General features: G+C 32.3%; 1 protein-coding gene across 1 annotated transcript; it reads left to right on the top strand.

Moving 5' to 3' along the window:
- The first annotated feature begins 2621 nt into the window (after positions 1–2621).
- Positions 2622–16110, top strand: LOC127131607 (probable 2-isopropylmalate synthase). The gene is made up of 10 exons (XM_051060519.1): positions 2622–3166; positions 6829–7042; positions 7523–7603; positions 11330–11422; positions 11509–11595; positions 11696–11796; positions 14834–14867; positions 14952–15026; positions 15354–15395; positions 16078–16110. The coding sequence occupies exons 1-10, from the start codon at positions 2622–2624 to the stop codon at positions 16108–16110; spliced, it is 1305 nt and encodes a 434-aa protein (XP_050916476.1).
- Positions 16111–26265: the final 10155 nt, after the last annotated feature.

The raw sequence follows: 26265 nt of genomic DNA, 5'->3' as shown, positions 1-26265 counted from the left end.
GCACACTGTATTTTTTCAGGTTGCGACACCTACAAGATAAAGCCTATGAAACATATTTATAAGAAGAATATGTCCCACCCAAGGATTAACCCAGATGTGTAAAAACCAGTCCCCTGGTCTTCTATTGATACCCTCCACAAACAAGATAAAAGAATCACTAGCTTTAGAACCTAAGTAAGAGGCCCTTTTTCACTAGGGCATAGTTAAACATAGATTACAAGACCTAGATCCCCTAGAAGAACAAATCACAAGGATAATGTTTCTAACTGATAAGATATCCTTCAACAACCTAGTAAATTGAGATAACAATCCCCATCACCGATTATCAAGCAAAACTAAGTCAACCAAAAGATCCCAAACCACCACAACTCTCATGTTTGCAAACATCTAATCAATAGACCCATTTTAACTCCGCTTTTCACCCCCTCGAGGAACTTTCTTTGGGTTATCGCAATTCTCTTCGACATCTTAACAGACATCTTCAAAAAAAGATAGAATATTGGTATAGAATTTAGTATCGAGTTCAACGGAATAACTCCCTCCAAACTAACATACATATGACACTAGTTAACCAACTTCCTAGAGATAATAGTGATCATGGGTTGCAAAGAAGACTCGAAACGGGTATTAGTACACATTAGTAGACTAGGATAACTAAAGAGAAGATTATCCAACATGCAGTGGAGAAACTCACCTGCTAAATCCAAAAATTCAGGGTCTACATTAACACCTAAAAGGCTTGAAGATAACTTAAAGCCCCAAAGGATAACTTTGTAAAACCAAAGATTCTCTATCGATGCTTCAACCAGAATAAGGTTATCATCAACATACTGTAGTTAAGAGACTATGAACCTTGAAAAAAGATACAAATTTAATGCCCTAGAAAACATCAAACAAAGGCCTTTAGACACAAGTAAGAAAAGGAAAATAGCTAAAGGATTGTCTTACTTAAATCCATTCTTAATACTAATCTCTTGGGTATGACTCCCGTTAACTAAGACAATCATATTGCATGAAAAAACACAGACACACATCTAAGCACACCACTTTTAATCAAAACCAAATATATAAATCATATAATCCAAGAAGCTCCATCTCATACAGTTGTAAGTCTTCTCAATATCCATCATAAAAATGATACAATCTTTCATATATCTCTAAACAATGTCAACTAACATATAAACATCCACAACCCTATCAACCAAGAGTCTCCCTTTAAGAAAGACATATTGATTCAGAGAGATGATTTTCTCCTTAAATTAAGCCAACTTGGAAGCTAGGACTTTTGCGACTAGCTTATAAAGCGAGCCCACTTGACAAATAGGTTTAAAATCCCCTAACTGAGAGGGATACTCCACTTTTGCAATCAGGGTAACAAAGTATGAGGAAAAACTTTAAGGGTGAGTAGCCCGATAATGGAATTTCTCAAACAAAAACCTTATATCCTCCCTCAAGAGGTACCAAAACCTCCTTAGAAAGAAAAAATTAAAGCCATCAGAACCAACTCTTATTCCCGTCGCACGCACACACACACGCAAGCGCGCACACACACACATGGAGAGAGAGAGAGGGGAGAGAGAGAATGTTGGATCAATAACTAATTGGAGAAAAGGAGGAGATAAAATCTCAAAGTGAACAAATGAAAAAGACCGTAAATGACCATCCAACTGAGCCTTATCCTTTATAGGTTCCTGAAAAATTATCATTAAAATAATTAGTCACTTCTTACCAAATCCCACTCACACCATCTATTCAACCTTCTCCTACTCGAAAAGCCAAGATAATATTCCTCATATTCCTACCGTTAACATAATTATGGAAAAAGTCGATATTAGCATCCACTTCCTTCAGTCACTTACTCCAAAATCTCTAAAACAAATTAGAATTTGCAATCTGGAGCATGGACCACATATTTGAAATTTCTTTAGGCCTGACAAAAATCTCATCATGTTGTTATTGTAGTATCAAAATTTTGGTTTGAAAATCTCATCCAACTTTTTTTCAAATAGTTCTTTAAATCTATAAACAAAATACGAGTTCCCACTTTTTTTTAAAATTCAATTTAACATGACATCTTATTTTAAGTAAAAAAATAAAAAAAAGTCATTTAATGTGGATCTGTCAAAAATATATTTGAAGTGGACCTTTAACTTTTTAAAAAAGTAAATCTTTTAATTGTAATAAAACGATTAATAGATATATTATTAGTACAATTTACTAATATTGATAAACATTCCCTTTGAACATTTTGTAAAGGTACATATTAGATCCAACTAAATATAAACATGATTCATAGCAAAGTTGGTTCTCCGCAGTATTCAATCGTAAATTAACCCTTTAATCAACTTAGAGAGAGGGGGCAATTCGCAGATTATAATGAAGAGAAAAAACCTTTGCATGGTTTTAAAAATTTATAATCTCAGCCAACAGAATAAAATAACAATAATAGTATTATGAAAAATAGTGGTACTTGCAAGTAGAATTTGTTTGATTTATTTAATATATAACGAGTGGGGATAAAACTTTGAGGTCATGCTTCATAGATATAAAACTTCAAAACTTCTCCAATTCATTGAGTATACTTGTTTCCAATAACCCAAAAAATCAAACAAAAATCTCATATGGCAGATAAACCTTCTATTTCAAGTTGTAAATCCTCAAAAGGCACAAACGGTAATCTTTTATACATTCCAAACCAAATTCCTATACCAACCTATGTTCGCATATTGGACACTACCCTCCGCGACGGCGAACAATCTCCCGGGGCCGCGATGTCTTGTAAGGAGAAACTCGACATCGCGCGCCTACTAGTAAAGTTGCGTGTTGATGTCATTGAAGCAGGGTTTCCTTCTGCTTCCAATGACGACTTCACCGCAGTTAAAATGATAGCAGAAGATGTTGGCAACGATGTTGATAATGATGGTTATGTTCCGGTTATAGGTGGTATGTGTAGGTGCAATGAGAAGGATGTTGCAATTACGTGGGAGGCTGTGAAACATGCAAAAAGACCAAGAATTTGTACTTTTATAGCCACTAGTCCCATTCACATGGAATATAAACTCAGAAAGACGAAGGATCAGGTGCTGAAGATTGCTCGTGATACAGTGAAGTTTGCACGAAGTTTAGGGTGTTGTGATATTCAATTTGGCGCCGAAGATGCTGTCAGGTTAGAACTATTCATTCATAAAGTAATAATTATCGAAATAGTATTAGAAATTTTTGTGTTGCTAACATTTATTTTTATTACTTCTCTTCTAGTACCTTGTAAAAGGTAAAATGTTAGTTATAAAAAAATTAAAAAGGCTAGAATAAAAAGAATTTTAAATTTACGGAAAAATATAACCATTTCTAAAGGCTAATAATTAAAAGAAATTAAATATAATTTCAACATTTCAAAAGGCCAACAATTAATAGAATAAAAATGTCTGTATCATACTAGGTAAAACAAATATTTTTTTTTATTGGTAAAATAATATATATAAATAGAATAGGTAAAGGAGTCCTTAGAATTATCAACGTACAAATAAAAATCCAACAAAATTGAAAAGGAAAAAAATATTACAAATTACAGACAAATTCAACAAAAAGAAAAGCATCAACGGTCAATCAAATAAAGACTAATCTTTGAAGATTCATGTTAGAGCTTTTATCATCAGAATCATCATCAATAGATCAAAATTCACCAAGAGAACAAAAAACACCACATACCATAATCTATCTTAGAACCAATGCAAAATTCAATCCAAGTACATGTATGAGTTCACGCCAAAATCACTCTTCTCCTCCATCTCTTTCATTGTTTTTGTAACACCATTAAAGATAACATCGTTACGAATTTTTCAAATGGTAGAGATTACATCGTGTCAGATCATAATCAATTCAGCCCTAGACTTAACCCTATTGTCTAAAAAAAAAAAGAATTAAAGAAAAAAAGATATGACAATTAGGAAGAACCACTTGTCAACCCAATCACCAACAAATTGTATACCACATTGATAAAACTAACTCACAAGTAATAAAAAAAATTGTGAAATCGACTCAAACGAATTCTCATAGAAAGGACAGGATATCCCACTTGGATCACCAATTACCTTCATTTTAGTCAAATTCTTTCGGAAAAGGAATATATATTGCAAAAATCGTCAAGAAAAGACCGTCATTTTAAAAGGAATCAAGTTGTTCCATACGAGGGGAATGATCATGTTCTAGGCCACAGGAGACGACATGGAACCAACAAACTGAATATGATAGGCACCCAAAAAAACATCTCATGTATGCTATTAAATTTCTTTATTTCTATTGAGAGAGAATAACAAGTCAGAGCATATAGAGAATATTTTAAAGTATAAGTAACTCTAAAGAAAAATTAATTTTTATAAATTAATTCCTCATTTTTCATTAGACCAATATTCTATATATGATGTCGGAATAAACAAATAAAAATGGATTGTATCGAAAGAGTTTGCATATTCTCTATGTTATTTGTCATTTGGTTGTAAGATGATCATTTCATTTGTTCTATTTAATTTTCAATTTTGAAAAATTGTTTTTGGGAGGAAAAATGTTGGACACGATGTTGGGATAACCGATCCAATTTGTTAAACCAATATGAGAATAATATAACAGCAACAATAACACAATGCAAAAGGCAATAAAATAATACAAGAGATTGATAACACAGTTCAGTGAAACCACACCTACGTATGTAGGGGATTTTATTCAAGAAAGGAAATTTACTACTTTGAATTAGTACAATTAATCTTATATGAACATCAACCCCATGATGTTCAATTCCTCTTCCTAATCCTAGTGACTTTCTATTTAGGACTCTGTCTAAATATGAAAATCCCTACCGCTTTCTCTCAATCACTAATCTCAAGTGATCAACTTCAATAACAAAAATATTAAATGTTGAATTTACAACTCAACTAAGAGAAACCAACAACTATGACAAACGACTGAAGGAATAATGTGGTGTACACATAACAAAATCCAACACGAATCCTTCTGATATGAGTGATATAATTAACGTAGAATACAATTAACAAAAGACTAAAAAACCCTAGCACCTTGAACTTAATCCTAGCGCACAAAACTTGTTCCCAAACATGAGACTTGAGTCTCATTAAAAAGAAATGCATTTGGGCTTTTATCCTTTAGATTTTTGGTTTAATTCCGTTCAGAATAATAACTGAATATGTTGGATTTGATTTGCTCCATAAAAATCTCCAACAAAAGATATGACTTGTTATATTTCAAATTCAAATTTAAATATCCATTTAAATGGATTTGATCTTCAATAGCTCTCAAACAAATCTCACAAATGCATTGCTAAATATAGCAACAAATCTGATTGAATCTCAACCAAAATTTCACTCTAAAAATGCAATAACATTGGCTTGTTGAACAAGGGTCAAATGTTGCACTACCCACATGCTGGAACGCCGTGTTCCACATGTTGCGCCAGAACATCCCAATTAACTATGTTCATGAATTATAAATCTTCTTTATAGAGTGAATATTGTATTAAATAAATCTTAACCAAAATTACAGTAATATTTGTCTGTTGTCAGAGACTAGATGTTGCAGCACACATGTTGGAACATCGTGTTTCACATGTGTCCCTTATGCACTAGAATAATTTGAACATACTCCATGTTGTTCTGCGTCTTCCCCTTTGAATTTTTTTGACAAAACAACTCTTCAAGCAGAAACACAACTGAGTATCAAAGGTATCTCATACTCAGAACAAACATAAGCAGCAATAGAAAAACATCCAACAGAACATACATCAACAACAGAAGTCAAAGAAATAACGCATACCAGTAGCGTAATAGTTGTTGCACATTAGTCAGTTGACACACAATGATGCTCCCATAAATAGTTAACATGCAATAATTCATGATAGGTTAATCATACATGCACACACAATTAGTAGTCAGTAGTCAAAGGTCAGAAGCTACCACTAACACAAAGATAACTCAAACCACAATATGCCAGACCATCACAAGTTGCCCTCTTAACTTAACCGACACCTCTAAATTATCAAAAGACTCAAAAATCGACAAAATATCCTTATTTATAACAAAAGACCAACCCAACCACCTTAAAATCCTATACCACAAAGTCAAAATTATATCACATGTGGCAAATAAATAAAAACTCGACTCTATACCACATATTATATTGAAATAAATAATAAAAAGTGAATTGTATTAGAAGAGTTTATATATTCCCTATGTTATATGTCATTTGGTTTTAGGATGATCATCTTCTTTGTTCTAGTAAATTTTCAATCTCAAAGAATTTTAAGTAATAAAAATATTTTAAAAAGTTATACTTTCTCTAATTTTAATATAAAAGAAATATTTTTTAAATTAATTAAAAAATCGATATAAATATATATATATATATATATATATATATATATATATATATATATATATATATGTATATATATATATATATATATATATATATATATATATATATATATATATATATATAATATATATATATATATATATATATATATATATATATATATATATTTCTGATACATTAATTATTTAATAAATTTAAAAAAATATATATTTTTTATATCAAAAATTAGAGGGAGTATTGGACACACTCGTCTATTGTATTTTTTTCTACTATATGTATATTTTGTTATATAATATTTATTTTAATTTAATTCGTTCATTTTTTCTATTGTCGAACTTATTGATTCAGTGATTATGTAAACCATATATCTGGCTTATTTTGGCATGTTACAAAAGTTTATCTGATGATGAATTTTATGTTCATAATTGTGCATTGTGGAATTAGATCGGAGAAGGAATTCCTTTATCAAATATTGGGAGAAGTTATTAAAGCAGGGGCAACAACTGTAGTCATACCCGACACTGTAGGTATAGCAATGCCATTTGAATATGGAAATCTCATTGCTGATATAAGAAAGAATACTCCTGGAATTGAAAATGTTATCATTGCAACTCATTGTCATAATGATCTTGGACTTGCTACAGCCAACACCATAGAGGTAACCATAATTTACCATTCCATTTGTTCTTAGTAAACATAAAATATCAGAAATTATATTTTTTAATTAATAAATATTTCAAAATCATGATAGTTGTATTACTCTAAGCAGAATAAATATTTAAAAACTATTGAGTTTTTTTTATGAACTTTAAAAATTATCATCTTTACCATAAAGTAAAATGTGTATTTAGTGATAAATAATTGTAATTGTTAAAGAGAAATGAGTGAGATCTCAGCTATTATTTCTTACTTGAGTTAAATAAATATAAACTATTTTTTAATAATAATATTTATTTATATTTATATATTAATGTAAATAAATGTTGATATTTATAATTAATTATTTTTAATAAATTGTTAAAAGATTTCAAAAAAATGGTAAAAATAATGTTTTTTAACTTTTTAACTATAATAAAACTTAAAAATATAGTCATGAGAAACATAAAACATATTTAATTTATTCATTCTCTGGTTTCAGGGTGCACGTGCAGGTGCAAGACAATTAGAAGTAACAATTAATGGAATTGGTGAAAGGGCGGGTAATGCTTCATTAGAAGAGGTGAGTTAATCATCTACTTTTCATTAATAAATAATAACAATTAATGAAATTTTTGTATAAGGATTGGAGACTTGGGAGATCCTTGTAAAAATTTGAAAAAATATGCATTTTTATTAAGGGAAAAATACGGGTTGAGTTGAACCATTCTAATCTATTATTTAATTCTTGAAAATTTAATGTATTGAGCTCATTGTGCAATCTATAATTTTAGATTAAATTATAAATAGAGTTGAATTAGATTTATAGATTGTGTTTCAAATAAAAGATTATAACAGAATAATCACACATATTTTTAACAGTTAAATTATGAACAAAATTCATTTACATATCATAATACTTGATAATAATAAAATGTTAAACATATTTACATAAATATTAAAAATTAGAAATAATATTAAAAAAATAAAAAACAAAATTTAATTTTAAAATTATGCAAATTCATTAATCTAATAATAATATTAACGACAAATAATTTTTTTATAAAATTGTGATTTATAGTGATATATTAATTTAATATTTCATTTTAAAAAATTATAAAAAATAAAAAATTATTTATTATCAAATCACAAATTGAAAACTCAAATCTAATAATCAAACAAAAACTATCAAGATTAATTCATATTAAATTGGATAACACATAATTAAACGAAATATTATAAATTAGTTCAGTTTGGATATACAGGTCGACAAATTATAATAAATATAATTTGTCACTTTTAAAGTTAAATTTAATCTAGTAAACATTCTAAGTTTTTTATTGTTGTAATAATCTAACTAATTTTTTACATAGATGGATTGAAGGGGCATTACAATAAGATATATACTTTCAATTGTATATTTGTCCTTATAATCATAAATAATAAATAATAGTAAGCTATATCTTCATACTTTAGGATCGATAATTTGCCTCATCTCCGATGGATATCCGTAAATTTACCCATAACGAATAGGATAAAAACCCGCAAAAATAAATACGAGCATGGATTCGGATAATTACCCATAAAAATAAACGGGTATGAGCGCGGGTATGGACACCTTAGTATCTACCCCGTCCCATACCGGTACACTATATATGTATTTTTATTTTTATTTATATATTTTAGTTTATATTATTATATAAAAATATATTTTATCAACTATAAAATATATATCAATGTTAAATCATTAAATATTTAATATAAGTGTTTGTTTATTTCAACAATAAGTTGTTTGAATTTTTTTTAATATTTTTAAAAACTTAAAATTATATAATATTTTATAATTGATCTATTTATTTTTAATAAGAATGTAGGTTACGGGTACATGTATGAATACTTACATACCCATATGACACGAGTACGAGTGCTAACTTTGGCACCCTAACGGATATGAATTCGAACGTGAGGATTTTTTCAAATCACGGATATCAAGATGGGTATTATAGTACCCGACCCAAAATTGGCTATGACCGTCCCTATTATATTCTATTATGCTAATTATCAGATCAACAATTAATGTATTACATCTTTGTCCTTTAGATTCTTTTCTCTTTTTTGAAATGTTACGTCTTTGCCTAAAAACAAAATGCTAGTAGGCACAAGATATGTCTAATTTATCTCCAAATAAATGTACCATCCTTAGCAATTAGGAAATTAAGAGATCCTTACTAATGAGAAACCTAAAAGCATATGTGGGTGTAGCAAGTAGCAAGTAGCAAGTAGCAACTAGCAACCTAAAAGCAACTTTTCTTTAATGAGAAAAATAATATTAACATAGGAAAAGTACAATAGAAGTGAATTCACTCAGAACAACATGTGCCCAACTAAAAGTATTAAGAAAAAAATATAATAAAATGGACAACGCAAAACCACACCCTTAATGGAGCACAAGCTAGAGCTTAAAACCACCAGGATATCCATCAAACAAAATTAGAGATCTAAAAAAAAACATAAAAGTCATTATCTAAAAACTAAAACTTTCATATATATATATATATATATATATATATATATATATATATATATATATATATATATATATAATATATATATATATATATATATATATATATATATATATATATATATATATATATATATATTAAAACCGCTATTGGTTCAAATACGATATAGGATTGTGAAGTCAAACAGAAAAGGAGAATAAGTTCTCCACTAATATACCATGATACTATTTTTAAGTAAAAAAAATGCTCTTGTTTTTCACATCTTTCTCGATTGTTGGAAAGCCAGAAAAAATAATATTTTTTCGAACATTTCAAATGGTTCAAACAACATAATATTAAATCCTTGTAAAACCACCCTTAAACCTTGCCTACCACCTAAAAAGATTAAAATAAAAAAATCTGAAAATGAAGCGTGACATCCCTGAGAAGAATTATTATCCAACCTAACTAATTAAATATTTGATATCATATCGATTGATCTAACTCACAAGTAACAAATAAATAGGAAAATACTCAACCACACTCTCGCACAAAGGACAACAGTTTGCAGCTAAGTCAACAATCACTCTTCTCTTAAACATATTTTCTATAAAGGGGAAACCATCTTGCAGAAGTTTCCAAAAAATAATCATACTCTTAAGAGGTGCCTAACTAATTCAAATGAGATGAAGACCCGTGTTCAGAATAAGAGGGGAGAGAGAGAGAGAGAGAGAGAGAGAGAGAGAGAGAGAGAGAGAGAGAGATCATAAGAATTATCAAGATCTAACAGAAGATGATAGGTAGAGGCAACAAAAAATCTTGTTTCTAGTATCATGCCAACACAACCTATCCCTATCTTGGTTGAGAGTCAAACCATGGGGAACATAAAAAAGATTTGAGAGCAAATGCACTCATTGACATATAAGTGTATCCTCCACTTCAGACTCTATATTAACTCTCCTTCCTCCCACTGACCATTCTCTCCCACCATCTTCACTAGGTGAAAAACAATAGGAAATAGCCTTGGTAACCTAAACTTTAGGGAAGTGTCTCCTACCCAAGGGTCGGCCAAAAAAAGAGGTCTGAAAAACAAAACCCACTATTATAGAGATACTATCCACAAACAAATAAAAAGGATCAACTTTGTTGGTTCCCAAGAGAGAGACTCATTTCCACCAAGTGGAGACAGATCGAGAGGCCATATATTTGCCCCCTCCTTAAAGAAGATACAACCCCAAGATCATATATGGCATGTAGAATATCACACCAAAGGCTGGAAGCTCCCGAAATGAACATTCATCCCCATTTGGCCAAAAGGGCCAAATTAACTAAGAATCCCACAATATTATCTAACTTTGGGAGAAGAAAGGGGGCAATAAGAACAAGATTATCAACATCAATAAGAGAATGGAAAACAACCCCCTTAAAGTTGAGGCCTATCATAAATTGGCTCTTTAAAAATATTTGAAAAATAAGTAACAATTTCTTAGCGAATCTCATACACCCGTTATATTTGGTAGCTGAGTCCTAAAAGCAAATCCCTATATTACCAAAAAAAAAGTATTGGAATAACAAAAAGACCAAAACAGAAAGACCTCCAAAGTCATATTATATGAATGCAGTTAATTTATGTTTATCAAGCCGATCTACTAAAAATGTGTTCCCTATTAATTTTTAATTCATCTTCATTGAAGTTCATAATATAATTAATAAATGTCTATACTTAATTATCTCTCATTTTTATTTAAATTATTATTCAATTTACTACTTTATCACTCATTATCACTTTTCTTTGTACATTTAAGGTTGTAATGGCCCTGACGTGTAGAGGTAATGATATCTTAGGTGGTCTACATACAGGAATTAATACAAGACAAATATTAAGGACAAGCAAAATGGTATATATTTGAAACTCTTTTTATGTTTGTTGTTGTTGTTTATAATTTCCCCTTTTCAGTTCAAATTTCATAATTATTATAATTAGGTTGAAGAGTACTCTGGGATGTTTCTACAGCCGCACAAGGCTCTTGTTGGTGCTAATGCTTTTCTTCATGAGAGTGGAATTCATCAGGTTTGGTTGTGATATTAATACGTAAAATACTTATGCAAAAGAACACATAAAAGATACTTTTTTTCATATTGTTTTTTTATTAATACCTTGTATTTTATAGGATGGGATGTTAAAACATAAAGGCACATATGAAATAATATCTCCAGAGGCTATTGGTCTTGAAAGATCCATTGAGGCCAGTATTGTATTAGGGAAGCTTAGGTATGTTATTTTCCTTTTTTATTAACTATTAATAGATTTATGTGAACTTCATAAGGATTTAAAATAGTTCAAACCTTAGGTTTTAATCACACACATAAAAAAGTATGATAGAGAATATGAAGAATAAAATCCAACAAAATATATAAGAAAAAAAAACCAACAATTTACACGAGCTTATAGTAATTCCCCTTTTCAAGTCTAAATTTAAAATCTATAAATCACATTTTGAAAAATAATTGTCTAAACTTGTAAACAAATGTAGCACGCCAAATTTACATGGGATGGCGTGCATTAAACTCTATTATGCATCCCTACCAATTTGTATTGATATTCAATAATGGAAGGATATCTTCATTCCTAAACACACTTACATCATGCATTCAAATCAATTTTTATTGATATTCAATAATAGATGAATATCTTCCTTCCTAAACACACTGACATTACTACTACGAAAAATGTCTTCTACCTCTCTTGAAAAAGATATTTTTTCTTGGTTGGGGAGATGAGGTATCAAAAAGATGTTATGGAAAATTCGTCACTTTTCATCTAGGATCAAAGGTCTAGGGAAAAAATAGAGAGCGCATCATATTTTCCTTTGGTTGAAAGTTCCAACCGAAGGAAAAAGTGTCATTTGACATGGGTTTGATTCTCAACAATAATATTTTTTATTTTCAAAATTAGAAAGCGCGCTTTGTTTTTCCTCTCGATTTCTTTTGTATCCGAGGTAATAGATGTAGGGTTCTTACCTAGGTTTGGTGATCCAATTGAGGGGAAACCCTTATTTTTAATTTTTAATTTTTAATTTTACAAAATTTTCATTTTAATTTGTATTTTTCTGAAACAAAATATAAATTGTACAATTTGTGAACCTGAACAAATGATCCATTTGTGAAACAAAACTACATATATTGGATGTACCAAAACTATACATTGTTTACACCAAAGTCTAAATGACACACTTTTTTTTACATCAAAACTAAAACATATACAAAAGATTAACCAACAAAGGAAAAACCAAAGTTTCCCAACTTAAACGAACATCTTAAAGTCTTCTTTTGTGAATGATATTTGATTGTTAAACACCTATCATTTGAACCACATTTAAAAATAATTAAGATAACACAACAACAACATTAAATCATCGATAACAACAATAAAATCAAACCTTCAAACCATCGATCTCAACGACAACAACAACATTAAATCTTCAACCTTAATAACAACATTAAACTTTTTACTAACAACAACGACATTAACTTTGCTTGCAATAAAAACAACATTAAACATTTTACTAACACAACAACAATAACAATAAATCAATAAAATCATTATTCACTCAATCACAATAAATAAATATCACATATAAATCTTTTTACCACTTACTTTATATATATATATATATATATATATATATATATATATATATATATATATATATATATATATATATATATATATATATATATATATATATATATATATATATATATATATATATATATATATTCAAAAGCAAATGGAACATATTAGTATTATAAATATATACATTATTAAGTCATATAAAATATTTATTTGTTTGTTTTTCCATATCCATTCTTAATGATCATAACAAATAACATACACATCATCTGAATCATTTTTTTTATATGAAGTACGCACGTGTGTTGCGAAATAAGAGGTCTTAGAAATATCAAGAGTTAAATCTTGATTGTCATCACTAGCAAGAATATATTTTTCTTGCAGAATAATTGATCATCTATTGTTAGAAGGATTAGTGACATAAAAGAACTACTTTTGCTTGGGATGTCATGATGAATAGTCTGTTCATATAAGTTGCCTTGCGAAGGTCAACCCGTGTGAATCCTAATTTATTAGTTTGTAGACTATCGTTATTGTCAACTCACTTGCACTTTAATAAATGCATTTTAAATATAACATAATTAATCTCTCAAATATACTTATTGACTCCAAAGTATGGTCTATATCGCATTACAAGATTCTTATATTTAGAACTAGAGAAATACATTGATTCAGCCATAACCATAACCCCGCAATTTTATACGGTACTATAATCATCTTTTTTGTATAGAATAAAAAAAATTCTAATGTCGTATGCACTCAAATTCATTAAATTACACTTAGGAATATATGACATCCATTTAATTGTCTCGGATGCACTCCTATCTTTAAAAACACTTTCATTAAAATAATTTATAAAAAAATTGTTAAGCCCTGTCAACTACAATTTTTCACTCACCCAGAAGAAATTTTCCTTGATAAGTCTTTTGTAAGCAAATAAGTAAGGTTGAATTACATCAACATTATTTAATATATACAAATGTGCTTGAAGAATTGCATCTTGATCCATTAACTTAACATTTATACCTTGTGTATCTTTACATCTATATCTTCCATCATGACGAGACTTGGGAATTCCTTTAGAGTTTGCTTTTACAAATAGTTTGAACAAAATTCAATAGCTTCTTCTCTGATCTACATTTCAACGGCCGCAACTTCTAGATAGTGATGATTATTCGTATACTCTTTAAAGATCTTCATGTATGACTCTGCTAGATACATCAATCTTAAATAAATTTGGCCACAAAATCTAATGTTCCTGACTAGATGAGCAATAAAGTGAACAGTAATGTCAAAAAATGATGGAGGAAAATACACCTCCAATTGACACAAGATAATTGCAACCTCATGTTTTAACTCATCTAAATTTCCAGAATCAATAATTTTATTATAAATTTTGGGTAAGTATGTGGTGTCTCTCTCACATAGTGTGTTTCTCATAGAAAAAAACTCGAATAAATATAAAAAAAAATTCCCTAATGTTAAACCCCGAATTAATGTCCCAATAGAATGGTGTAACATTACCTAAATTACTTATTTATTTGATTATTGATGGAGATTACTTTTTATATTTTGTTTATAGCTTGAAAGTTAATTTAATTTGCAATTGTATGATTAATTTGCATTGTGACATATTTTCTATATTTCATTAACTATTTAAACCTATTTATAATAGCGGACGCCAAGCATTGAGAAAGAGACTTGAAGAGGTAATCATCATTTTGTTGATAAACAATAAAAGCATATTACATATTTGTTACCTATGTTTCACGACTTATTATGTGTTATTTCAGCATGGTTATATACTAAAGGATGATGAACTTGAAACTCTATTCTGGAAATTCAAACTATTGGCTGGGACAAAAAAGGTTAAGAACTAGTCTGTTTTTCTTTTGAATATAAGTAATATAAATATAGATATAAGAATCAACTATTTTGTAGGCAATTATAATTTTTTTTAAATTGAATTGTTGCACAAAGTAATTTATAAATATTTATTTAATTAAATTCCTCAAAGTAACTTTCTTGAGATACTTAAACTCCTGGCTTAAATGATTACTTTGGTAACAAACTTAGTCTAATGCAATTTGTGTTTATATGTGATTCTAATAAATAAAATATATTGCATTCACTTTGATTTTTCATGATGATTTTATCCCTACTACCTGACGTCAATGTTATATGTTTTTATACAGAGAGTAACCAATGCAGACCTCAAGGTATTGATGTCAAATGAAGTATATCAAGATGAACATGTCTACAAAGCTACTTGATTTTTAGGTAACTTGTAATATTATCACATTGAAAGTGAATGTTATGTAGGTGACTTGTGGTACTTTGAATCCTTCAATGCAAAAGTGTAGAAAATATTACTTTGAAAGGAAACGGTTCATATTAATAAGTGTGGACTCAAACATAAGCAGGGTCAAATCCGCAACATAGCATATAGTGGAGCGGTTATATTAGACAAATTAGTAAAACTTTATTCATTCACTTGTTCATATATTTTATGGTTCGTATTTTTTTTTTATTTATATGTATCAATTTATTTAAGAACTTATAGTTTCATAGATTTGTAATCTATTCTATTATTATTACAATACAATGTTCTCATTGGCATCTTATGAACCTATAAGTTTTATTGAGCTAGCGTATTTGAAAATAACTTTTTAAAAACACAACAAAAGATGCATGGAAATGCATCATTATAGAACATCCCTAAGACCATAAGAGCACCTCAAATGCTAAAAACTTAGCGATTTTTAATCCTTAAATCCTGTTTTTTTTTACGATTGAAATATGATGATGTAACAATATTTATTTCTTAAATTAAAGGAATGAAGCTTGTGAATTTTTAAAAAGAAATTTTAAACTAATTCATTTTTTAGATTATTTCTCAAATTATCTCATTTTGAAGAGGTGACGTTAGATGAATTGACGTCTTCTCTCTAAGTTAAAGATGTGACGCCAATTGGATTGGTTTATGCATCTAGTGTTGTCAATTTAGTTGGCGCCTGTGTGTTAGGTTTTAAATGAGGTCCCAATTGGTCTGACATCTATGTGTGTTGTGTAACTTTTTTTGAAAAACAATGTACATTTTAGATCAAAGTCAAAATCAGACCAATTGATATTAATATTAATATGCGTTTACATACGAATACCATAAAGACTAATGTCGTTGACCGAGATGACCTAACCGGCCTCTTGTACCACATCCCATAGTTACCCGAACGCATGATCCTAACCCACATTGATGATTCACCCCAGGTGTTTGAGGATTTAAGAACCCAGAAACATCACCATCACCTGTAAGAGATTTCATAAGATATTGAGACAAATCCGCGTAGTCCTGTGTATACAATGAAGCGCTACCGCCATAATTGAGTTTGTGACCCATGCTAGAGTAGTTGAGTTGTGTTTAAGTTATTGGAGGGCGACCAGGACGATTAAAGGGAGACATTGGTGTGAATGATGCGTCAAGGAAAGGTTGTAATGATTGTTGTGGTGTTTGGTAGCCATATGGTTGTTGCATATTTTGGTTTTGTGATGTTTGGGCTTCTTGACTATAGTAGGAGGAGGGACGGTTGATGTTAAATGTTCGTTGAGTGTTTTGGCTAAGGCGGCTATGATAGGGTGATGTGTTTGGTGCATAACGATGTTGGGTGTCTTGATGATGGTCTTCTTGTTGATGGTGGTACGAGGTATGCTCTTGGTATTGTGGTTGGGTGCTTGGCATGTTAAGGTCGTAGGTTTATCTGTTTGTGGACCGAAAATTTTGATGGATATGGGTTGTGAGTAACGGTCTGGTGATGTTGTTGGGGGTTGTATAGGTACCTGGCGTGGGTTGTATAGGTACATATCCTCGACGAGGAACTCAAACCCAACCGATTTGTACCAAGTCATATAATTACAAGTTGTTTTTTCTTCGGTTGACATCACAACGTCAGTTAAGACATGGTCTTGTTAGTTCTTCCATTTTTGACACTCAGATCTAGTGAAGCTTTGCCAAGGGTTAAAGTTCTATTGGTCGTTAACTTTTCGTAGATACCATTCTCCGAGGTTTGTCGGAGGATCTGGGATGTGTTGAAGCTTACTGAACTGCAATTTAACACGGTCACTATGGTGCATCTCCATAGTGGTGCATCCTATGATCGGTGTGCATGTAGTCCAAACAGATGCATCTTGTTCGTTGATTTCATGGTCATGATCAAAGTTTAGATATAGACCCACCTCACAATTGCATTGTCACTAATGTTGTACAGGATCACCGAAAATTAAGCGCTGAATTGATATGTCAAGAAATTTTGCCGCTTGTTAACAAAGACCCATTAGTGAAGATGAGTATAACAATATCTCACATCGTCACATGATATAATTATTCTCTCTCTTACAAGAAAGCATGGATAAGGGCATTTGATAGAGGATGTCGATGAGGCCACATGACAACAAACCTTGTGGAATGCATAAACGGTGTATTCAAAGGCAGTAGAAATCTACCATTAACCGCATTGGTCAAAACAATCTATTTTAGGTTGGAATCTACCTTCGCAACCAGAGGCACAAGATGGAGTGTAGTGTTAGTGTCAGGTCAACTATTCAGTGAATGTTGTATGAAAGTGATGAAAGAGGAAACTATCAAAGCTATCACACACGCAATTATAATCTTTGACCGTCATAGGAAAAATTCCAGTATAAAGGAAACAATGGACCACAGTGAGGGGAAACAAAATTTATCCTATGTTGTCAGACTAAATAGAAGTTGATGTGAGTATGGAAAGTTCCAGGCCTTCTGTATTCCTTGCTCCCATGTCATTGCGGCAGGCGCACATACTCGCCAAGACGCTTACATTCATCTATCTGATGTTTACAAGGCCATTAACGTCATGAATGTCTATTACAAAAGCTTCTCAGTGCTAGCAATGGAGGAATATTGACCTCCATATCAAGGGGATATAGTTTCGCACAATGATGAGATACGAAGAAAGAAAAAAGGACGACTAAAGAACACGCATATTAGAACAGAAATGAATACGATTGATAAAATGATAAGATTATGTAGTATGTGTCGTCAACCCAGACATAATAAGAAAAAATGTCTCAATCTCGGAGCAACCCCTGCATCATAATTTAGTATCTCATTTCAATTTTTTTAACCTTTGATTTTGATATATTAATAACTTTTTGTTACAACAAGGTTAACAACATACATCACTCCAACTTAAACACACTTAAAATCTAACAGGTCTGAATAAACAGCACAAATGACAGATATCAAAACAGATAAAAATATTTAACCACAATATTTAAAAACAACATTTTTAATTGATTACAACAACCAAACTGATATCATTTGGTCCAAACATCACTTCCCTAGCATCCTTATCATTTTTTACTCGCACCCATCCACGTAAGACATCGAGTCTCTCAATACTTCTAATTTTTCGCCTTTCGGTATCTTTCCGTCTAACCAACGAACCAACTCCCTCTATAGTTGTTCAAAACGACATATGTTCTAGAAGAGCATCTCCATCGGAGGCTTGTCTCTCGAATAAATCAGTTTTCCATAGCAACGACGAAGACGGACCATGTTTGCAATATAATGAAAAGAAATGTGAAAAAATAAATCACACAACACCTCTATTTATACAAAAAAAAGTTTATGTAATACACGGAGGCGCCAAACCAATTGGTGCCTCCTCTCCCTTTTTACACATGAGCGTCAATTTACTTGGTAACACCATATGTTGTAGCCAATTCAATTGATGCCCCTCTTTAAAATTAAGGATAGACGTCAATTCATATGACACTTACATCATAATATTTTTTTTTCGTTTTTTAAAGTGAGATAGTTTGTAAATTAACCTGAAAGGTGAATTATTTTGGATATTTTTTTAAAAATGAATTATTTGAGTAACCAATTCGAAGCTTGTCAAAGAAATTCAAAAATTTGAGAAGTTAACTTTAAATATTATTTTTCAGCCAATGCAATTGATATAGTAATACAAGGTGGTTGGCAATTGAATGTATTAATTAAAAGACAATTGGAGAAGTGCATTATTACAAGTTTTCATCCATGACAAAAGTGATAGAATGAATTTAGTTTCTTCTCCATTTTGCTATAACTACACGTATTCATTCATAGGGAGTGATAGAATGCATTTAATTTATTCTCCATTTCCCTATAACTATTTCTTCATATGAAATGATATAATGCATTTATTTTCTTTTCCATTTTACTATAACTATTCATTTTCATAGCTTAAAATATTTATAACAAACCGAAGAATATCCAATTTGCTTTGGCAATTAATTCTCTTCGACTAATGGATCTTTTAATATATATATATATATATATATATATATATATATATTATATATATATATATATATATATATATATATATATATATATATATATATATATATATATATGGCATACTCCAATTTCATAGTTTGTATCAATGGACCCCTCTTAATGTAGCTATCAATTGTTAGGGCTAAAAATGAGGGATGGTTTTTATTTTAAATCTTTTTTTCAAGAGCAATATATTTTTGTGAGACACATACCACATATTCAGCCAAAATCTTAAAGTAATAGGTGTGTAAGTTCTCTTATTTATAAATGCTCAAGTCTTCACATTCCTAATCAATATAGGGCTTTCTCACACTACTCACGCTTGTAATTCTTTTTCAACACTCCCTCTCAAGTGTGAGTCCATCCACAATACCCCCCCCCCCCCCTCGTCAAGTGGAAGCTCTTTCATCCACATACACTTGTACCGTTGTTGACACTTTTCAACGGGTCACCTCCAATCCAGTAGGGAATTTCGATACTAGTAAGTCAGTCCCTTCACTCGAACCAAACTTTGATACCATTGTTGGGAAGTTCGAGAGAGTTGGGAACACCAATGAGACTAATGCTCCAGGACCACAATAGAGGGAGACGCCTCATCTCAACTCAAAGCCTTAAGGTGTTAGGTAATTGGACTATATCTCTTATAAATCCAACATTCCACCCATTCATAGACAATTTAAGACTTTAATCACTCACACTTGCATCCAACATTATTGTTGGGGAGTCCGCGAGAGTCATGAGCACCAATGAGACTAATGCTTCAGGAATACAAGAGAGGGAGGCACCACATCTCAATCCAAAATTTAAGGTGTTAGGTTAATGAGTCATATCTCTTATAAATTCAACATTCCACCATTCATAGGAAATGTGAGACTTTAATCACTCACACTTGTATAATAGGATCAAACACCGGATTCAGGTGTTAGGTTAATGAGTCATATCTCGTATAAATGCTTAAGTTTCCATATTCCTAACCAATGTGGGATGATGAGTCATCATGAGAGAGAAGCATGCACATTGGGTCAAACACTCACCTAAAAGTCAAAGACTCACCCAAACAAGTGAGAGAGACATCACATATTCACCTAAATCCTTAAGGTGATAGGTTGATCAATCTCCAATTCTACTTGTTTTCTGACACTCATTCGACACAATTTCACAAAGTCGGTAACATATTAGTCTACATGTTTTGTTGTTATGTTTAGTAAATTAGATGTTTACATTTTTATTTCAATTTGTTGATTATATTTGGTTTGCATCATTATATTCCATTTTATGTCTCCTTGTGGTAGCTTTACTGGTTTCAGGTGTAAGCAAGAATAACAGAGGAATCGTCAAGGGAATCGGACGTTCCGGGCCCGTTGAAAGAGGAAATTGGATGATACAGTAGCCCTGACACAGCCACCCGTGTTGCCCAACATGGGCCGTGTCAGGAGAAGAGGGCCAGTGCCATAAAACAGGGAGTTGGCGCGGGTGCCTGTGTCAGTTGACACGGCCCGTGTCAGCCACCCTGGAAGAGGCGTGTCAGCCCTTGCAGCCAGACGGCCAACACGACATGTCGTGTTGCCTGACATGGCCAGTGTTAGCTTGGACACCTCATTTTCCAGTTTTTGCTGTATTTTGGCACGACTGATCCGGGAGGGCATTTTGGACTTTTGCTACATCAAATTAGTGATCAGGGACTATTTAGGGGATTTTGAATACGGAGAAGAGGACTTTTTCATGATTACAGATTTGGTACGATTAAGATTGAAGCGGTCAAGAGCGGCGAAAAACGAATGTCCTTCAAGAGCGGATGCGATTGAAGATCAACGGAATTCCCTTAATTTTGTAATGTCTAAATTTTATTTTGTATCTTATTTGAATAATATGAGAGGCTAAACCCCCCAATGTCAGGGGGGTGTCCTTGAATTGACTGTGTAATGACTCTGAATTGATAATTTCCTTAATATATGATGTTTGTTGTTAATTTCACTGTGCAATGTTCGTAATGCTTTCTTTATCAGAAAAATTAGGATTTTTATATGGTTAACAATTAGCGGGATTGCAATTGTTAAGGTGTTTGTACAGTGAAACCATAGTAGATGTCACCTAGGGCTAGGGATACCCTATGGTTACCGGTTTTATCTTGTTAATTTGTAATTGTTTGGTTTCATTATAATCGCCTAAGGACTTAGAGATTAAAATGAATGACCAAAGGTTTCCCTCTGAGGTCTTAGGAGGAAACAATTTTAAGATCCGGTAATTGAACATTTTGCATTGTTAAGAAGATATACACTCAAGGTCATTACAGGAGATATTCATACACCATCCTTGTCATATTATTATAAATTGTGAAAATATTTATCCTGTTTTATTTTCTCATACAGTGACTTTTTACAAAACCCCAACTATTTTTTTTGTTCAATTGAGTCACAATTTAAACTTGTATTTCTGCGCAATCCTCAAGATCGATTTTTGGGAAACACCCATATTACTACTACATTGGAAAAATAGTATACTTGCTATTTTCCCGATCAAGTTTTTGACGCCGCTGCCGGGGATTGGCAAATATAAAGTTTAAATTATTTCAATTGAAGTTTTGTTGCTCTGCAACTAAAATTTATTTTTCGTTATTTTAATAATTTATTTCGATTAATATCAACTAATTTGTGTTTGATATTTGTATGCGAGGTAAGGCATTAACTGACTTTTCTTTTGACGTAGAAATCGAAAGAACTTTGCGGGCAAGACTCAGACAAGCTCGATTGGCAATACTGGAATCAGACGAAGAACAACCTTCCATTCATTCAGGTTTAGAAAGAGAGATCAAAACAATGGCGGATAATCCACCGCCACCAGAAAGACTGTTGGGTGACTACGGAGGTGCAAATGCACCAACCAGAAGATTAACAAAATTGTCAACCAACTAGTGAACATGGCTAATTTCCAGTTACATCCTAGTACTATTAATCAACTTGAAAGGAAGTATTTCACTGGAAAGGTAAATGAAGATGCAAACAAGCATTTGCAGAGGTTTCTAACCATGAGCAACACTCTAAAATTTGATGGTCACACCGAAGAAGCTAAGAAATTGAGAATGTTCCCGTTCACCTTAGCGGAAGAAGCTGAAGAATGGTTCTATTTTCTACCTGCCGGTAGCATCACATCTTGGGAAGAGATGGAAAAAGCCTTCCTGAATGAGTGTTTTCCAGCGTCGGTTTTTCTGCAGAAGAGGTATGAAATTCTGAATTTTAAGCAGATGGACGGGGAAACTTTGGGAGACGCCTACAAGAGATTCAAGAGAGTCTTGGTCGCCTTCCTAACTCATAATATGGATCCAACCGAACAGATGCAGATGTTTATGAATGGTCTCAAAATAAAGACCAAACATTTGATTGATACCTAAAGCTAGCAGAAATGTACCCGAACGTATCGCACGCTCGAACATACAACAGAGTCGCCATCGAACTTTATTTATCCCCAAAGGGAATGGAAAACATCGATAAAACCCGGGGAAAGAGATATGTTGGGTAAGGAAGTCGGTTATGAAAGGGGAAGGTATTAGAACCCCAAACATCCATGGTACTCCGTGGGAACCATTTTGATTGTTCTCTCTTGAATAGGTGTTGTATCTAAAGATTACTCGCAAAAGAATGGGAAAGGAAGAGAAATAAATAAAGTGCTCGGTGAGGATTGGGCCCCTCATGCCTACGCATCCTCATAGTGCAATGAGGAATTCAGAGCTCCGTAGTTCAAAGAACTAGAGGTGGGAGATGAAAAGAAATGTGATAGAAATTATGGTCTAAACCAAAGAATAGTGTTTTGAGCTCCAACAAGGGTGAAAGATGAACCTAAGAGTAAACAAGTATGAACCAACAAGTGAGGGCATATAACACTTGTATCACTGTACTGGAACAAACGAAAAAGAATGAATTAGGTGTTTGGGGTTGTTTTCCTAAACAACTCTTGGTTCACAGGGTGATACAAGAAGGAGCATAAAGGTATAGTGTATTTGGCTCAAAGGATAAGGTATATCACATGGAGTGAAGGAAGGTAGCATATGAGTGCATCGCATGATGAATGGAATGAAGTGACCGAAGTCACAAAATAGAGTATCTGGTGATGAGTGACTGAATAAGTATTATCTGAAATCGAAAGGTGAAAGTGTATTGGAATCCATAAGAGAAATGAGATTTCTACCATAGAGGGAAACCGCGTTAACCGCTATGTGGACTAGTAGGCCGCCACTATAGGGTGTTATCCAAAAAGAAGGAATTAAGTGTTTGGGATTGTTTGGATAACACCCTAGGTAGAAAGGTGGACTACATTAGGTGTCCTAAAAGGATGTATATGGAATTCCAAAGAAAGTGTAATTCGATATCAAAGGGACAGTATATCACTGGATGAACGGTTTATGATCGAAGGTATATAATTAATAGTGAAAGATATGGATAGTGCTCTAAGGCGAAGGAGGAATAATTAGAAGTATGCTCACCAAGGATTCGCGTCCTCGTGCCTACGTTTTTCATCGTGCAATGAGAAAGTCAGAGCAATCGTAGTTTGGAACTACGAGAATAGAAAGAGAGAGAGAGAGACATTTGTCTAAGCAACGAGGACTCACAAGACAAACACATCTTCAAGGAGGGATGACAGTACTGGAGTGCAAGGAATAGTGTGTCACTTGCTGGGGAATCGATAATTTAAGATCAAATCAGGATAGTATCTTGGATCCAAGAGAAGGATAGACTCTTAATCGAAGAGCAAAGTAGGAATTTACTAATATGTGGACTAGCAGGCCGCCACTATAAGGTAAAGCCAAAAAGAAAGACTGAATTAAGTGTTTGGGGTTGTTTGCCCAAACAACTCTCGATTGAAGAGGTGGATTGTCATTAGGACGTCTTAAAAGGATGGATAAGGAGTCCAAGGATAAGTATGACTGATTTCAAAAAGATGTTATGATTGAATGAGTGGAGCATGATTGATTAATAAATAAGATATCTCGCGAAAAAACCGGGTTCTCCTGCCTACGTATCCTTATAGAGCAATAAGGAAATCAAAGCTTTCGTAGTTCAACCCACTAGGGCTGAAAAGAAATTGATTGGAGGCAAGAAGAAATGGATGATTGAAATTATTAGAATAGAATGGAGGGACTCGATTGTTACTGGATGAGAATCACACTAAAGTCTATGGGTAAAGGTGGATACGATAAGCAACGAGCCAAACGTCTCGCACCCAAAGATATCCAGAATGAGTGTAGGAAAGCTCCAATATTATTCCTTCTTTACCACTTAAGGCTCGTGGCATGTAACTCTCATCTTAAACTTCAAGTGAAGAGAGAAGAGTCTTTGTAGTTGTTTCTTGTATTGATGATGAAGACCTTATTAATCGTTTGATTCGAATTGCATTAAAGTCTATGAATAGAGGTGAATACGATGAGCGCTGGGTCATACGTCCCATACCCAAAGATACTCAGAATAGGGGTAGGAATACTCCAGTCCCAATCCTTCTCCATTACTTAAGGCTGTATCGTACAACTTGATTCATGATTGATAAGTCGTTGATAATCCCTACTTTTGTTGCTTTTGCTTTGTAAAGAGAGAGACTTGTCAATTGTATGGTTAGAATTGTGCTAAAGTCTATGAATAGAGGTGAATACGATGAGCGTTGGGTCATACGTCCCATACCCAAAGATACTCAGAATGGGGGTAGGAATGCTCCAGTCCCACTCCTTCTCTATTACTTAAGGCTCGTGTCACACTCTTCTAACTTTGATTTAGCAAGTGTTGAAGTTGCCACCTTTGATGTGCTTGAATAATCCGCTGCTTAGTATAACTGAGGATGCCTTGATTGAAGATCTTGTCTTGAGGCCTTAAGCTCCACAGCTTGGAAGAAAAGTCTTATTAAGTGACCAAGGGTCTTTTGGTCACTCAATCTAGATTATGGGATTATACAAGTTCAAAGGATTTAATCAATCAAAATTTATTTTGATCGATTTTGTTGGTTCTATGTGTTGGCAGCAATTTTGGTAAAACCTAGAGTGTTCACAAGATGACACAAGTGTTGTCTTGACATAAGATAACATGTACCTGCAGGATGTTTAAAATATTATTATGCATGATTTTACTGAGATGTCAGACCCGATGTCATGACATTTGTATACAGAACATTCAGTCTGAATGTTATGTATTATATGATTACGCTTTTAATGCTAATCTATGTATGATTGATGAGATGATTGAACGCGCTATCAATCAGTAATTACAACTAGATTGACTTGTTTTCCAAAGAGATATAATCAACTGTCATGAGAAGATATGAATGGAAAATAGTTTTAGGGTTTTATGATGTCCAAGCCCAGCCAAATGCTTCTACATAAAGGACATGGAAAACCTGGTTTTATACACAAGAAATAACGAACGAAATATTGAGAGAGAATACGGGTTTTAGTCTTGTGTGGTCATGTGAATTGTAACCCATTCAATTCATCCATAGATGATTGAATTGGTCTGATTTTTGAGTTGTAATTTGTCCACTCTAAGCTTTGAAGCATGAGTGTGTGTTTACTTGATTGAAGCTTTTAAGTAAGATCAAGTATGTGTCTTTGAAGAGTGTCTTCTTTTCATTGTAATTCTTGTTTTATATCACTGCTGTGATTGAGAGGGAGTGAGTAGGATCTCATATCTAAGAGTTCTTAGGTAGAAGTCACACGGGTAAAGATTAGGTGAAAAGACTGTAACTTGAAGTTGTTTACTGAGAGTCTTGGAATTGAT

The sequence above is a fragment of the Lathyrus oleraceus genome, chromosome 3 (genome assembly GCF_024323335.1).
Source record: "Lathyrus oleraceus cultivar Zhongwan6 chromosome 3, CAAS_Psat_ZW6_1.0, whole genome shotgun sequence".
NCBI classification, from domain to species: domain Eukaryota; kingdom Viridiplantae; phylum Streptophyta; class Magnoliopsida; order Fabales; family Fabaceae; genus Lathyrus; species Lathyrus oleraceus.
The sequence above is the reverse complement of the archived record's forward strand: the minus strand, read 5'-3'. Positions and strand labels throughout refer to the sequence as shown.